Consider the following 16,274-nt stretch of genomic DNA (forward strand, 5'->3'; position numbering starts at 1 on the left):
AGGTTGCGTGCGCGCTTAGTCCCCCCCACACACACATCCCCAGCCCCAACCACAAAAACAGCAAAACTGCAGTGAGGTGGGCGCACAACTTCTGCTCACACTTTAACGCACAGGCGCGTTACGGGAGAGTTTGGAGCGACACTCCAAAGCAAGTTGTTCAGCATCAGCTGGTGATTGAAGCCCGTTTGAATGAGAGTGAAGTTCCGTAATGAGATTTTTAAAAGAAACCCGGAGAGCATTCAATTAAGGATTCCCCCCCTCTTTGAGCAGCTGCAGACTGAGAGCGATTCCAGCGCTGGGAAGATGACGGTGACCTAACTTCACGTCTTAGGATCCAATCGTTTAGCTTCTTTTTTGGTGAATTAACACAAATGAAAAGTGTGTAAACTTGGACTGAGGCTCTGAGCTGAAGCCCACTGGACGCAGGGAACGTGAACCCCAGCGGCTCGTCGGGATGGTGCGCCTGTTGAGCTGCCTGCTGCTGGGATATCTGACCTGGAATCTCAGGATATCGGATGCTCAGGGAGAGTACTGCCACGGGTGGCTGGACTCAAATGGAAATTATCACGAGGGTTTCCAGTGTCCGGAGGATTTTGACACTATGGACGCCACAGTTTGCTGCGGCTCCTGCGCGCTGCGCTACTGCTGCGCCGCAGCGGACGCACGGCTGGACCAGGGCATCTGCACCAACGACAGGGAGGTGGATAACACCGAGTTTGCAGCGCGTAGGTTCACTGATTTTAAGCTAATTTAGGTCCAAGATTGTGGTGTCGATTTCCTCGGGTCTTCGTCATGTGCGTAATTTAAGCAAGACCTCAGAAAAATCCAAATTTATTAGAGTTTAATTCGTTGAATGGAGAAAAACACACATGACTAAACTCTCAGTTTACTTTATTTAACCCTGTAGTGTTTAAAAGGTAAACACGGAGACGCTGTGAGAAGGACTTGCCTATTTAAGTTATAGCGGATCCTCCTAGAGAGGTCAGAGGTCAGCTGAACAATTAAGACAGCACAGAGCACTCAGAGGTTCAGTGCCTTTGCTGAAGGACACTAATGCACTCTGATATGAATTTCAAATACGAAATGAGTATAAAATGCGTTTTGTAAGACCTTTTTCCACTGCAGCTTTCTTATATGAGGTTTACATCCTTTGCGGTTTGAAGCATTAAGGTTCCACCTGCTCTTATCCAGCTCCCTTCAGTTTCCATCACACTCCAAATTATTATCAGTGCAAAGTGGAAACCTGGACACGTTTTCGATGACCCACCCCGCCAGTCACTCCGCTAAAACCTCTTTAAACAAATTCCTGTCAAAAATTTGTAAGCAGAAATTAGTTGGAAATTTGATCAAGCGGCGCAGGTTTGCAGTCCAGGAATGTTTTGAAGAGTGTAACCCTTCTCACACAGACAGGTCTATTATGCTGCCCAGAAATAAAGCACATTAGCTTTGACAGCTCACTAATTTCTAAACTAAAGTAATCACAACATCAGGAGACGGCGAGTCCTTTCTGTGGCTTCTTTATGAGGCGTTTGAGTGTTAGACTGACCTGCTGTTGGGGGAGGTTTTATCAGTTTTCTTTAAATTTCCCCAACGGATAAGCTTATAAGCCTTTAATTGAGTGGATCGTATGCTCACAATTTCCCAGTTTTCCCATTTAAAAATAAATAAACACTAATGTGGATTTCTTTGGTGAAAAGGCTTCATGAAGCGTAACTTGAGATGTTTGTGTTTTCAGCAGGAATGTGACTTTTGTTTGTTCGTAACGTTGTGGAGAACCTAAAAGAGATGTCATGATTAGAAACGTTTAGCACAATTTTTCCCACTATTAACAGCTACAGTCATGCTTCTTAGTTTATCACAAGGTAAGACTTTATGTGAAACTTATAAGGACTTTGTAATGGAGCTGCTGACTTTATTTCCTCTTATGCAAACATTTTGAGGCTGGTGTATGCACATTACATAGTAAGTTGTGTTAAACCCAAATAAGCTGATGTCACTGATGAAATGTATGATAAATGGTTTAATATTACAGATTTGTTTTTTAAAAATTGCCCGTGTTTCCTTCCCCACAGAGCCCATCTACGTGCCCTTCCTGATGGTGGGGAGCATCTTCATCGCCTTTATCATAGTTGGCTCACTGGTGGCTGTCTACTGCTGCACGTGTCTCAGGCCCAAGCAGCCGACCCAGCAGCCCATTCGCTTCTCTTTACGCAGCTGCCAGGGGGAAACGATTCCCATGATCCTTACCACGGCTCCCCCAAGCCTGCGAGCCCCATCGCGGCAATCCAGCACGGCTACCACCAGCTCCAGTTCAGCCGGAGGAGGTAGCTCCATGCGGAGGTTTTCTCTCGGAGGTCAGGGGCAGCAGCAGCATGGCTGCCTGGTATCAGCCACCGTCTCATCGTCAGCCTCCACTCCCACCCAGACCCCACAGACTCTTCTTCCACCTCCCCCTTACACATCCCCACCAGCACCCATGGCAGGAGGGATCCAGCACCCGCTGCCTTCATCCCACACCCAGTTGCAGCTCCATCAGCCCCCGATGGCCACTCACTCGTCCCAGAACACCAGCTTCCTTCTTCCCCAGCAGTACTTCTTCCCTCTGCAGCCTGACGCCTTCGCGGCAACCAAGGGCTTCGCTGACTTTGGACAGAGCTGACAGGGCTCTTAGCACGGGAAATAGAGGATTACACAATTTTTAGTGGGCAGGATGCGACCTGTCACAGACAGAAACACGCCAGACGAGGCTGGTGCCAGAGAAGCTATGCATGAGGCCCGGCCAATTGGCCGCAGAGCGAGTTGCTGGAGGGTAGGCACAAAGCGTGACAGAGCTGCTGTGGTTGACCAGCATGGCCCGAGGTACTCCCTGTCTGCAGCACAGGACACATCAGCAGATCTGACACCATTTGTAAAATGTATGCACTTTTACTTTGTGAACAGATCTCCATGGTTTCCATTTGTTGACGTTTCAAGATGGAAATGTATCAGCGATCTTCCTGAAAAACAGATGTTGCCGTCACCAGATTCTGCTAAGCATTAACAGAGGTATAACAGACTTGGGAAACCAGAGAATTCCTTTTTCTGACAATCGGAAGGACTTGGGAATGAGAGACGTTTTATTTTGGAGGAAATGTTATGTTATATAAAGGATTTTACAGCTCTTCTGATTGATTGATTGCTTAAACTTCAGCAAATAAATGTTGTCTCATAGTAACTTGTGTGCTGTTTGATGTAAAGCTTATTAAGTAACAGTTTTGTCCAGAAAGACGGGGCTTCATCATCATCATCATCACTGAGACAAAAAGGAAACCGGAGAGGTCAGGCCGGCACATCATCTCCCTACCTGTCGCTCATTCTCGCGCCAGACTTCACAGCAGGAATGCAGCGCTGAGATCAGTCATTGTCAGTGCTCAATGAGCATGGCGTGGTCACAGTGTTAAAAACAACTCACCCCAGAAATAGAGGTTTGGGTTGCACCAGCAGGTATGGAAAAACCTCCACAAAGACTGCTCTGTTACCCGGCTACCTAACTGTGAAACACACTTGGCAACCGGTTTGTCACGAAACCCGAAAGCTGTTCGGCTTCAGGATGTTTGCTGCTGCGTTCAGGTATCCGTTAAGTCTTTTATCACAGAATACGGCTCTCATGAATAACGTCTGTCGGAGTGTTACCTCCATCCTGTCTTGTTTGAACTTGCAGCTGTCAGTTCAAACCTCTGTATCACCTTCTGCTTATGAAAGGAAAACAGAAGTCGCGAACATGTCTTCATGATATTTCCTAAACCTTTTGGATACATCGAATCCTCTGTTTTTGCCAGGCTCAGAAAAGTTTCCGACTTCTTTTCCAAGTTATCCTTGAAGGTAGGAACCCAATTCTCCACACAGTGAATGTTTTTATTTAAAACAATCGTGTGGATTTTATAACAATTCAAGTTTTGTATTTGTTCTCAGGGCCTAAACTTTTGAATCCTCTGACTTTTTTTTTTAAACCACCAGACTTCTGTAGATCTTTGTAGACTTCTGCTTTATTATATTTTTAACAGATGCACCACAAATACACAGTTAACATTACAGATATCGCCATTAAACTTGTCCAAGCATATACAAGTAATCCCTGGCTCTGTATGATGTTTTGAGAGGGGATTTTCTTAATCCTTTAACAACTGTACAATACGTTTTTAAGCAATAAATCACAATTAACAGAAATATATTCAAAGTATTTTTAATTAATTTAAAATAATGAGGGTTTAATAAACACTCCATCTTCAAAAGATTAGAATTTCTTGGCATTTATTTCATGGTTCAGGCTTTAAAGGGTTAATATTGGCATCTCCAGTCGGCAGCATCCCAACCCACCTGCTACTCAAACCTATTTGAGAAAACTGGCTTTCAGTCGTGTAAACTGAGGGGTTACCCTCCAGTATAAGATACATAAAGACCATTTTAAACAATGAAACATGTAAAGTCACTCTAGTAGAGTCTAGTAGAGTCCTGGTGTCGATAGCAGTTGTACAGAAAATGTAGAAAAAAGCAGCTGCTCAAAAAACCCTCTTCTGAATGTAATAAAATCACACTTGCTCCCACCACCAGTAACCACAGGTGTCACCTCATCAACCAACAGCAAAAGCTTGCACTCTCCAGCTTGAAAAAATAATTATAGTTCAGACGTACCCGGTATTTATTTCATTACCTAATCTCCCCACACTAATGTTTTATTTATTTGTTTGTTTTTCAGTCCGTAAAATATCTGCAAATAGCAAAGCAGTCACAGAAATGAAGGCTTAGGCCGGCGTCTTACAACGCTTCCAATGATCATCGTGCAAAAATGCAACGATATCCTGTTACAGTTTACAATAATAAACCCACATTTAGAAGCTGTAACCAGAGAATTGTTAGTGTTTATGTATAAAAAAATGTTCTGTCAATCAACTAATGAAGGGAGGTTTTTGGACCTTGATTATAACAATAAGAATTTGAAAAGCCAAACAGGACTTAGCCTGTGTGGGATCACACGAGAAGTTCGAGTAAACCCCGCAATCATAACAAATGAGAAGTCTATTGATATAATTTGTTTGTCGTGCTCGCAGGCCGATGGCCGTCCCTCCTTTTCCTGTTTGGATTTTCTCTCCAGTTTGTCGCCACACACGCTGATTACAAATTTGCAAATAACACAAAAGCAATAACAGACTTCCACATTGTTCGTCAGTGATTGTAAAGTTTATTTCAGTAGTCCTTCGTGGCAGTAAAGACAACACTTATAAGTTTGCAGTCCCAACATGCAGAACAATCATCGAACAAAAAGACAGAAAGGAAACGAATCATCGAAAAGAAAAGTTAGAAGGTGCGCCTTTTTTGTTTCCGCTTTTGTAAAGTGATCAACACTTGAGGGAGAAGTAAAGTAGTACGGTTAACACTTCGGAGAACAGTTTTTGTTTTCCATTCATGCAGCCCACGACCTTCACAGACAACGACGTGTGTTTTATGTTTTCTGGGAAGAAAAGAAAGAGAAGAAAGCAAAAGTCCAAACCTTCCACAACGACGACAACCACATTCTGCTGTTTGGAAAGTTTCTGACAAGATGACAGCCGATTAAGTTTTCACGCCAAAGACCAGCAGAGAAAAATAATCAGAGACACAAAACACAAATGAGCTTTCCTGTAAAGCAGGAGGTACACTGCGTGGAAAAAAGGTCACAAACGTGTACACTCAAGAGAAATCTACACCGAAACCAGAAAATACCAGATATCCACAACTGGAAAGGTACATCGAGTGCATTGTGCAAACATCTGTCGAAGCGAGCGGTGCGTCAGAAACTCTCACAGTCGAGGTCGAGCGTTTCACCGCGAACACCCGCACGCCGGCAGCCTCGCGTTCCCATACAGGCCATGCATCGGCACACGTTAGTACACCATAGCTATACCTGGAGTCGTGCAGACGGACAACTTGAGCAAGCGTCACTACACACGCGCGCGCACACAAATATACAATAAAAGAAACACACCAGGAGGACTGAGGTGCCAGAAACCTCCCAGTCTTTCATAGAGGACACAGACATGCAGTGCATACACAGAAATTATCCACAGTAGAGGTACACACACACACGCACCCACACACACTCGTACGGCACATGCACATGCAAGCAAAAAACCGACACACACGTATACACACACTCGCACCATCAGAAATCTGATCTCCCATAGGGAGAAGAAAGCAATCACACAGACATTAGTCAATTATAAATAAATCAAGCTGTAACAATATTAATATTAATAATAACAAGACATTTAAGAAAGCTCGGTTTCCTCGTCACGTCTAATCTATCCCGCAGTTCATCAGAGGAAGAAAAAACGAAACGTTACAGACGATTCATTACAAAGCCGGTCGATGCAAAATTCATACGTCTCCAATATAAAAATACAAATCCACAAAATAACTATAGAGACAGAGCAGTTTTGATACTGTCGTGGAGTTTCCTGGCTAATCTCTCTCTCTCCCTTAAGCTAATGGCACTTATGTTAGAGGGATAAAATCTCCATTTGAAGGGAACCACTGCTGCCACTGTAAGCTTCAACGAAAAACCCATCAGAGAGCCTCCTCTTCACCTCTGCAGGAACAAATCTGTAGTTTTCACATTGTAGGAGTGCAATTCTGTGGTGGGGAGACAGTAGGTGTGTGTGCGGCGCACTGGTCTAAGCGATCTGTTTCTTCTAAGAGGGAACAGTTTGACGTAGGCACCGTTGTGATTGTTGAAACGGGAGCGGATGCGTGGAATGCAATTTTAAGTCGAGAGCAATACGTCTGCTGCGAAAACGGTGGACACAGGACTACGGTAGGTTGCAGGAGGCAACTTCTTCAGAAAAAACATAAATAAATGAAGAGGCAAGAACGAGGCACAGTATCTACATGTGTATAAAATGCATTTGAAAAGAAACCGACGGAAAGAAAAGGCATAATAAAATGTAAGGCTTCACACAACAGATGCTTCCTCGAGTGCAAAAACAAAAAAACGAACATGTCCAAACATCTGCTCTGATGTGGTCTGTGTCGCGCTGGACACACACAGGAGTTTAATTACATTTGCTTTAAGGTTTTTTCTCAGATTCACTAGTACTTGGACGATTGTATATACGACTGCTCCTTGGCAATCTTTCACGAGTGCAAAAGCGTCTGAAACCAATCGCTGTCCGGTGTTTGATTTCGATTTACTAAAAGGATTTTTAGGCTTTTGGCTCAAATCAACAGAAAGGAGACAAACGAACAGTGAAGAACTTCAGACCACAGACTGCTAAGAAAGCACAGTGCTCGTATCATGTCTGCGCGACACACAACTACAGCTGACAGTGAACGTGACTTGTTTTGTTCCTTGTTTTTTTCTTTTAAATCCCTTTTTTCCAAAGACGACACAATGTCCCTTTCTTCTGTCTCTTTCCAAACCCCCCTTCCCCTCAGCGCCGGAGGCACACGCACACACCACCGCTTCTCCCCGTTAAGCTTCAAATATCGCCACTGGAAACGGCCGCCGTGGCTCCGAGCAGGCCGGCCGTGAACAAGAAGGCCGACGCCTCACCACGTGTTGGTCCTCTGCTTGGTGGTGTCGTACGCTCTGATGACCTCGGACTGAGACACCACTCCGTTCTCATCTTGAGAGAAGGCGTAGCCATCTGTGAACATAATGAATAAAATTCAAACAAAGGCTGTACAGATCAGTAATTCATTGAATTAAAACATATATATACATAAAAAAAACACACATATGAGACACATGAATCAACAAACAAAATCTAAAGTCTTAAAATTTGGGAAATATGCTTATGGTTGCTTTCTTGCTGAAAATCAGTACAGGCCTCACGTCTGCATTGTTAGCTCGGCTACAACCAATATAGACTTAAAGTGATGTTAGATCCTGATGAAGACGCTGGCTTTTATCAATCTGATAACCAAACAAAAAGAAAATCATCTCTCCTGCCCCGTGGAACATACAAGCACACACACCTAGAAACTACTTGGTGTAACCTGACAACCACAGACTTCAAGGCAAAATGGTTTTTCCCTGACTGGTTGGCAAGTGGTTGCTAGAAGGTATTGGCAGTTGCTAAGGGAAACTGTTTGCAAAGAGATATACAGCCCAAAATTGAAAACTTCCTTGTGTTTGCTTTGATTGCTAACAGTTTGTCCCAGGTCCTGTCAGCTTGTATGGAAGACCCTGCTTTCTCTGCAATCACGTGCCAACTACTCAATCAACTTCCAGCTGGTAATGAAACTTGAAAAATGCAGATAAAGGTGACCCCTGCAATCTGTTCCAACCTGTGTTTGCCACAGGTTGGAACACTGGTCTCTGTGTGACCAAGGCCCAACGACATGACATCTGACCTGTCTGCCAGGCAAGCTTTGGATCCTGTTTGCAGTCTTTATGCTGAGTTAAGAAGCTTCTGGCTGTAGCCAGCTCCAATTTGAGCTTCTCTCACATTAGAGTCACTGTGGTAAATATCTGTTTAGATTTCTGCAAGGCACGATAAACAGTTTCTAAGTTGTTTCCTACGTTGTGACCAGGAACCTCTGGAAACCTCCAGGGCTGAAAATGAAGTCAGCTGCTGTTCTAAACTCAAAAGCGAATCATTCTTCTTTAAACGGCCCAAATTTATAGCCTGTTAACAGGAAAGTATTCACAGAGCTCCACTTGTTCCACATTTTGTCACATCATTCCAAAAAAGGATCATTTTCACCTCAAAATTCTACACGCAATCCAAAACGATGCAGTGAAATAAAGTTTGCCCGAAATTCTTGAAATGTTTTTAAGCTAAAAGGCAAAAACGTAACATGTATATAAGCATGCACAGCCTTTGCCATGGCACTCACAGATTACATCAGGTGTATCTTGTTTGCACTGATCATCTCTCAGATGTTTCTACAACTTGACTGAAGACCACCTGTGGTAAATTCAGTTGATTGAACATGATTTGGAAATGCACACGTCTGTCTATAATATATACAATCATAGTGGATAGTCCATATCAGAGCACAAAGCAAGCTATAAAGTCCAAGGAATTGTTTGTACATCCTAAGACAGGATTGCATTGAGGCTGGGACACTTCCTAGAGCTGGCCCCTCGGCCAATGTGAACGAGCAGAAGGGCTTTAGCCAGACCAATGTGGTTGCTCCGAAAGAGCTCCAGCATTGCTGTGTGGAGAGAAAAGAACCTTCCACAAGAAAAAAACAGAACTCCACCAACCAGGACTTTGCCAAATGATGGACTCTCAGACCATTAGAAGCAAATTCTCTGGTCTGATGAAACAATGATTGAACTCTATGGCCTGAATGCCAAGCGCCATGTCCGGAGGAAACCTGGCACCGCTCATCACCTAGCCAATACCGTCCTTACAGGGAAGCATGGTGGTGGCAGCATCATGCTGTGAGGACCAGTCAGGATTGAGGGGAAGATCAATACAGCAATGTGCAGAGACGTCCTTGATGATAACCTGCTCCAGAGCACTGTGGACCTGGGACTGGGATGAAGGTTCATCTTTCAACCAGACAAAGACCCTGAGCACAAAGCCAAGACTACAATGTGGCTTTGGGACCCCTCTGTGAATGTCTGAGCATCTCTGGATCTCAAAGAAGTTAATAGAGCTTACAAAGTTCTGCAAAAAAGAATGAATCCATCTAAGGTTGTACCATGTCAAAATGTGGAAGCGCTGTGAATACTTTCAGGATGCACTATATATTTTCCACTTTGACATTACACCGGTGCTGGAGGTGAATCTTTAGAGAACTCACCCATCCAGTGAGGTGAGGGTGAAGCACTCTGCTCGGTCTCCTCACCACTAATTGTCCCTAAACTCAAACTTGACCGTGTTTAACGCACTTCTGACAATTTGCCTTTTCAAAAACCAACATAATGACCAAAATGCCAAAATGAAGGCCTCAGTAGGGGACTAGTGGGTGGCGTCACGGTGGTTACGTCCACTGTGCAGCAGCTGGAAATAGTTTACAGGTGAATTAAAAAGCACAATGCCTTGATGGTTGTCAGCAACAGGCACCAAGTGAAGAGACAGATATGAGAGCTGCCACAAGCTTCAAATAAGCACATTTCCCACAACATCAGACTTAAAATTAATCACGTGACAAAAAGGAAACACAGGATGAGAGTTTACATCTCCCCCAAAAGTTTTATCCTCTGCGTAAAAGCAGCACTGTGCTAAACTCTCCTACAGGATCTCCTCTGACCTCTGATCCCTGACTCACCTTCAGGTGTCAAATGACCCGCTCAGTACCTGGAGGCCAGCGGGAAAGTTCAAAGGAACCCGCTGTGACGAGTGCATAGTGGGGTGGGGGAGGAATAACATTTCATCATTTCATCGTTATCTCATTCTACTGAGCTACTGAGGACACACGAAGGCACACGAGGGGCGGGACAGGAAGTACACAACGAAAAGGAAGAAGAGCGGTGTCTATCGGGAAGCTACGGAGGGGCAGGAGGTGTAAACAGGGCGAGGTTTGATTAATGAATTTAAAAAGGTATCACACAACAACGGTCTCATCCCCACCTATGAGACAAACAAAAAACAAACTGATCAGACAAAAGACAGAAAAGAACAAAACACAAACCCACACTTAGAGAGTCACTGCAAATCTGCCACACCAGTTTCTGGTACTTTTTCATTATCATCCGTTTTCTGCCTCTTATCCGGCTTTTCCAATACCTTAAAATTTCAAAATTGTTAATAAATCTTAAGCACCACGTAAACAGGCTTTTTGTGGGTCGGTAAGACGGTGTGATGAATTTTCACCGTCATTACCACCTGATATTTGGATAATTCAGGCATGTGAATTCAGTCTTGAAGCACACGGGCTTCAAGGTCAACGTCAGCTGAGTTTACTTCTATAGATATGTTAATGTTGACTTACTGTTCATGTCCAGCATAAGAGAAACAAATACACTGAACTGAAGCCATGAATCTGTAAATTAATAGCAGACTAACAGCCAATTTTAAATGGCAACTTCACTAATAGCTTTTCAGATGATTGAAAAAAGAAGTGACATTTAATATTATGCGCAGTTCAACTCAACTGGAAAACAAGTTTAATTCAAGACATTGGGAACGTTGGGGCCATTTGCAGGCACGATTACTGATCTGCACCTGGTTACACTACATGTGAAAAGAAGTGGAAAGAGCAGAGTGTTGCTGTGTCCCAATGGATGAAAGAGAAGACACTCTGGAGATGTAGCATGTGTCAGAGGAGGAATTACGAACTGTGATCTGTCCTACCTGACAGAGAACATATTTGGGAGGAAATAAATCTAAGCTAGCTCGAGTAAGGATGAGAAAGAACGAAGCAAAGAAAGAAAAGGTTTGAGGGTAACTTACGGAGCAGGTTCTGCTGCATGGAGTCAGACCGGTACAGACTCACTGTGCTCTTCTTGAAGACGTTCTTCAGGAGCTGGGCTCTCTCTGTCAAACTACACACACACAGAGCAATATTCAGTGTGTTAGCAGCCTGCTGAGCACCACAGGCAGATTTAATGACCCATACATCAAGGCTGTCCAAGCCCCTCCAGAGTGCAGGGACCTGCCAACTGCTATACCTGCTGGTACAAACACCATGTAGGGAAACATTGCTGTGCAGACGCAGAAGAACAAAGCGATTTTGTGAGAGGAATATCTGAAGCAGCAGCTTGGCCAAAAGGCATTCCTGTACAGCTAACAAATGTTTGCAACAACAGATGTCTGCGTGTGCACGCACGTGGCTGCCTACAAGCATTACGTGCAAAAGTTCATTTATATATTTGAGCGGTTATCACTATACGTTTGCTTCTGTACGCATCTGGACGTGTGTGTGTGTCTGCAGCCTGCTGGGTCTGGGATAGCGTCCAGGCAGGAGGATCGCTTTCAGTCAGCCACAGATCTCACACTGATCTGCTCTGTGTTGCTGGCTGCTGCCGGACTCAGGCCCCAGAGAGAGCAGAGCGGACCTGCTTCAGCTGATACAAAATATAATGTATGGCTTTAATATAGCAGGACCGTTGTTCGAAAATGAGACATTCAGTATTTGGGAGGGGGAGAAAAAAAACAAAACCAAAAACGAGACAATGACACGATTACTGACATTACAGTCAAACTCCCGCAATTTAGCAGCAATTTGAAGATTTCTTTCCTTCACACAGGAATACTGCTGGCAGCAGAACCGGGGTATTAACAGCATTTTGAGGGATTTGGGAGGACAGAGATGACTCTTCCTCCCGGATAATCTTCAAAATTCTGGGGAATGGTTCACATTTTGTGAAAAGAGCAATAATAGCCGAGGCATTAACTATGTAGTCTCGATAGCGTTGGGAGATATGACAGCCCGAGACAACATAAATTCGTCATTTTGCCGTTCTGTTAATCTGAGCCATGTGAGTAACACAACAAATCAATAAAGAGTGCTTTAACCCAGGATTTGATTTCATAGGAGTTGCATCGATGTTACAAAGACTACCAATCTGTCATTTATATATGATAGATGAGCTAAAACAAAGGCTGTTATCTGGTTGTTTTATCCGCTAATAAAGAAAGACTAATCGCTTATATCAAAACAAAGTTGCAAATTTGATGACAGAACGTTTCATACATATTCCTGCTTGCAATGTTTAATCGCCGGAATGCAAAATTTGCTGCCAATTTTCTTTCACGGCATAAATAACACAAGGTATTGTGTTGCACAAAAGCAACAATGCAAAGATGCAGTTGTTGATGATCCAAAGTGCAAAGTATTTTACCTTCTTGAACGCTCTGTACTCACTCAACAAAACAAATAAAGTCATTTTAGGACAGAAATTTTGGTTTTTGGCACTTGAAGGAATTGTTGTTTTCACGTCATATGGTATTGATCGGAGAAGCAACTGACTTCGGCTAGTGCCGGGCATTCATTTTACTTGGTTTTAGGCACTTCTGTGTTATCACTTGCCAAAATCTGACATTGCCAGTGAGAATTACAACCTGACAATTACGAGTGTCATTATTTAGATAATTTGATAAATGTTCTCGGATGTCTAATGACTCCAAGACTACAAGGTACAAAGAAAGATATAAAAACAAATCAAAAACAAGTGCTGCTGAGCACTTTATTTATCTCGAGCAAAGACTGTAAATCTTCCTCGCCTACATGTGTGGGTACATGCACAGTAAAGAGAATGATAATGCACAATTTATTCGCTTCACATATAAACACAAACAAACACTTTTCTAGAGAAAAAGATTTTTTTTAAACTATTATAATATTACACAGATTTTATCACCTTTTCTCACTGCTTAATGTTTTTGTAGGGACATAAATTTTCATCTACTTTTTATTAAACATAAATTTGATCTACTTTCAGACAAAATCCTGCTGTAAAGGCAAGAGTGGAGGAGCGGTAATGTGGTGTAACAGTACCTCTTTCCATGCACTACTGCTCCAGGGTCTTTAGATAGCGCCTCCAGCTCCTGCACCTCATCCACCAGGGTCTTAAAGAACGCCTTCTTCACACTGTAAATGAAACAAAGGTTTGTAAAACCAGAATCATACAGCAGATGTCTGAACACGACTGAACCTCCACAGGCTGATATTTAAAACCAGTTCGACCAATTCAAGCTGGTCGGAGTGAATCAGAAAATATAAAAACCCTGACATTACAAATTGCTCCTGACACCTCGAATCTGCAACAGGCTGATGTCAACCAGACCAGAAATGCAATATTTCGACTTGCAGAATGGAAACGCTAGAAACATTTGGAAGTCTGGACAAAAACTTGGGCGGGAATTGCTTCAGGAGATATGAGAGATTCTGCAGGAATTTCCTGAACTGGATGTGCATTAGAGCGATGATGAGCGAGGAGAGCGGGGAGAAGACTCACACTTTGTAGGCCACGTCGAAAATCAGCGAGGTGACTGGGATGAAGAACAGGCCCATCCAGAAGACCCCTGAATTGAACATCATGTCCGCCTGCCACACACACACACACACACACACACACACACACACACACACACACACACACACACACACACACACACACACACACACACACACACACACACACACACACAATAGAAATCAGATCAGATAGAAACACAAGAGCTCCACAACCACTACCATCCTCTACAGCGCCACATATCCAAACACATACATAACAACAGCAGCGGTTTTATTGTGGAAACAGAGAGAAGATGGGTCTAAATAACCGACTCAGTGTGGGTTAATCCTCCATGACTCAATGATACCATGTTTTTGTTTGCATCCCCCTCCACAGGGCGGAGGAAGTACCTGTGATCTATTTAGACAGCGGTATCTCTTTCAAAGGAAAACAGCTCAGATGTGAGCCGTGCTGAGAGCTCCCGTCGGTGCGTCAGCGCAGACACAGAAACGCCTTCTGCGGTGCGTCGACTGCAGCAGCCACTCAATCTAAGTGAGTGTTGATGAAGTGTAATGTATGTAATTATGTGAGTTCAGGTTTAATGTTGGCAGTTTATCACTCCAGAAAACCAAAAGCAGTTAAAGATGTCTTGTTCAGCGGCTTTAAATGGGTTACCGAAAGCTAGTTTATAATGTTTGGCTCATTTCTTATGTTTTCTTGTACAGCTGCACGAACAGTCGTTGTTATTGTAGAATAATTTGCAAATAGTTGTCTTGATTAACTGTTTGGCCTTAATGTCAGACAATTATGTGAAATCCCCATTACATGCAAAAAAAAAAAAAAAAGGTTCATTGTCTCCAACATATCATAAATTTTGAGTTGAATAAAAGTTCAGACAGAAATCATTCCCTCCGTTTTCACATAAATCCTTCAAATGATATTTAAACACAGTAAGTTAGAAATGTTCATGTTTGAGTAATGGGGTTACTTTCTGTGTCCAGGGTGCCGGGAAGGCAGTGGGTCGTTCTGGTGGGGGCAACAACCTTTAAGCTATGAGTGTGAGGATGATGTTTGCTTTGGCCCACTGCAGTGAGACTATCTGTCATTACATGTCAAACTGCAAAACTGGCGGTCCTTGCATTGTAATGCGCCGCTTGTTTAAACTGCTAAGGCCCCCTCGACAGTGTCCTTCCTGTAACATGACACAGACATGGCCCTAAGGATGCACAGGCACGCACACACATACACACCGATCAGTGTCAGAACTATCAAAGCGCTCAGGTTTGCTCAAATGAGCTAATCTGTTCGCCATTACCTGCAAATTGACTTTGATGTCTGACAAAACACCGGGGGAGAGGAAACCCCAAATGACAGGAAATCAAAAATGTTTTTTCCCCTACAGTGTGAGATGGGACACGGATGAATAGAGCTTTTCTGTGTCACCTGGAGGCTGAAAATGCACAAGATGAGGGAAAATTGCTGTGAAGCACGAGATATTTTCACATCAATTTTGAAATTACGCACCCCGGTGGAAACATTTACTGTTTTTTTGTGTTAAGTCAGTTTAATTATTTTTGTTTTCATCCGCTGCATCGTGCCTTTTGATGGGGGTGTTTAAGCTGTCCTGAGACGTATCAAAGAGTTTAGAAAAATAAACCTTTTAGTCGTTCTCAAACCGAACAATATTTATACTTCTCCGTATTTAAATCTGAGCAATGTAAACACACAAAGGCCTGATGCTTCCAATCTCAAGTTTACCCTAAAATTCAATTATTCTGATGATGACATTTGATATAATAATTTCTACTGCATGCTGAGAAAGCAACATAGCAATGCCAGACGTAAACAAACAGCATTAATCATTCTCAGTTTGTTATTTTTGCACCAAATTTTAAAAATCCAAACAGATCTGACCAGTTGCAAACAACAAATGTTTGCCTTCAGGCATCTGGAAAGGCTCCAATACTACAAGCGGGGCCATCAGAGTTGGTAGATGCTAGCAATGTCTCATTCCAGGGGCCCCCTGGGAGCTGGACAGGGTGAGAGAGGTCCGGGGAGCAGGGCTGTATTTTTAGGACAAACCAATAAACTTGTCTGGCTGGACAGACAGTAGTGTCTGCTGGCATGGAAGGGTGTGTTTTGACAGGCATTGACCCCCTCGTGGCCACACACCCACACACAGACAGACTAGACACACAGAAGCAATCACACACACACATATGTTGACACACACAAAATGCTGAGCAGTGCAAACACTGCTGTTATTTACTTTGAGCCACACTGTGTCAAACTTGGTTTGAGGTATTCAGCCTTATATGATAAATATGCAGTGAATCATATGCTACATGGCACGTTTGCATTTCCTCTGCTCTTTCTTTTTAGGTTATGTCCTTGTGGTCCA

At 43.3% G+C, this 16,274-nt stretch overlaps 2 protein-coding genes across 4 annotated transcripts in view; one reads left to right on the forward strand and one right to left on the reverse strand.

Moving 5' to 3' along the window:
- Window positions 1-66: 66 nt before the first annotated feature.
- Window positions 67-3,214, forward strand: shisa3 (shisa family member 3). Its single transcript, XM_085429078.1, has 2 exons — window positions 67-725; window positions 2,073-3,214. Exons 1-2 carry the CDS (start codon window positions 455-457, stop codon window positions 2,657-2,659), a joined length of 858 nt encoding a protein of 285 aa, XP_085285204.1. The 5' UTR covers window positions 67-454; the 3' UTR covers window positions 2,660-3,214.
- Window positions 3,215-3,537: 323 nt separating this feature from the next.
- Window positions 3,538-16,274, reverse strand: part of atp8a1 (ATPase phospholipid transporting 8A1) — a 110,057-nt gene continuing 97,320 nt past the window's right edge. For all 3 annotated transcript variants that reach the window (XM_085429072.1, XM_085429073.1, XM_085429075.1), the window contains 4 exons: window positions 13,874-13,962; window positions 13,414-13,506; window positions 11,367-11,458; window positions 3,538-7,661 (listed from right to left, as the gene is read on the reverse strand). In XM_085429072.1, the coding sequence (XP_085285198.1) occupies window positions 7,564-7,661; window positions 11,367-11,458; window positions 13,414-13,506; window positions 13,874-13,962 (372 nt within the window). In that variant the 3' untranslated portion in view covers window positions 3,538-7,563. The remainder of the gene's footprint in view (window positions 7,662-11,366; window positions 11,459-13,413; window positions 13,507-13,873; window positions 13,963-16,274) is intronic.

The sequence above is a fragment of the Rhamphochromis longiceps genome, linkage group LG2 (genome assembly GCF_057381845.1).
Source record: "Rhamphochromis longiceps isolate RC_006_pf linkage group LG2, R_longiceps_female_GT1.1, whole genome shotgun sequence".
Taxonomy (NCBI): Eukaryota; Metazoa; Chordata; class Actinopteri; order Cichliformes; family Cichlidae; genus Rhamphochromis; species Rhamphochromis longiceps.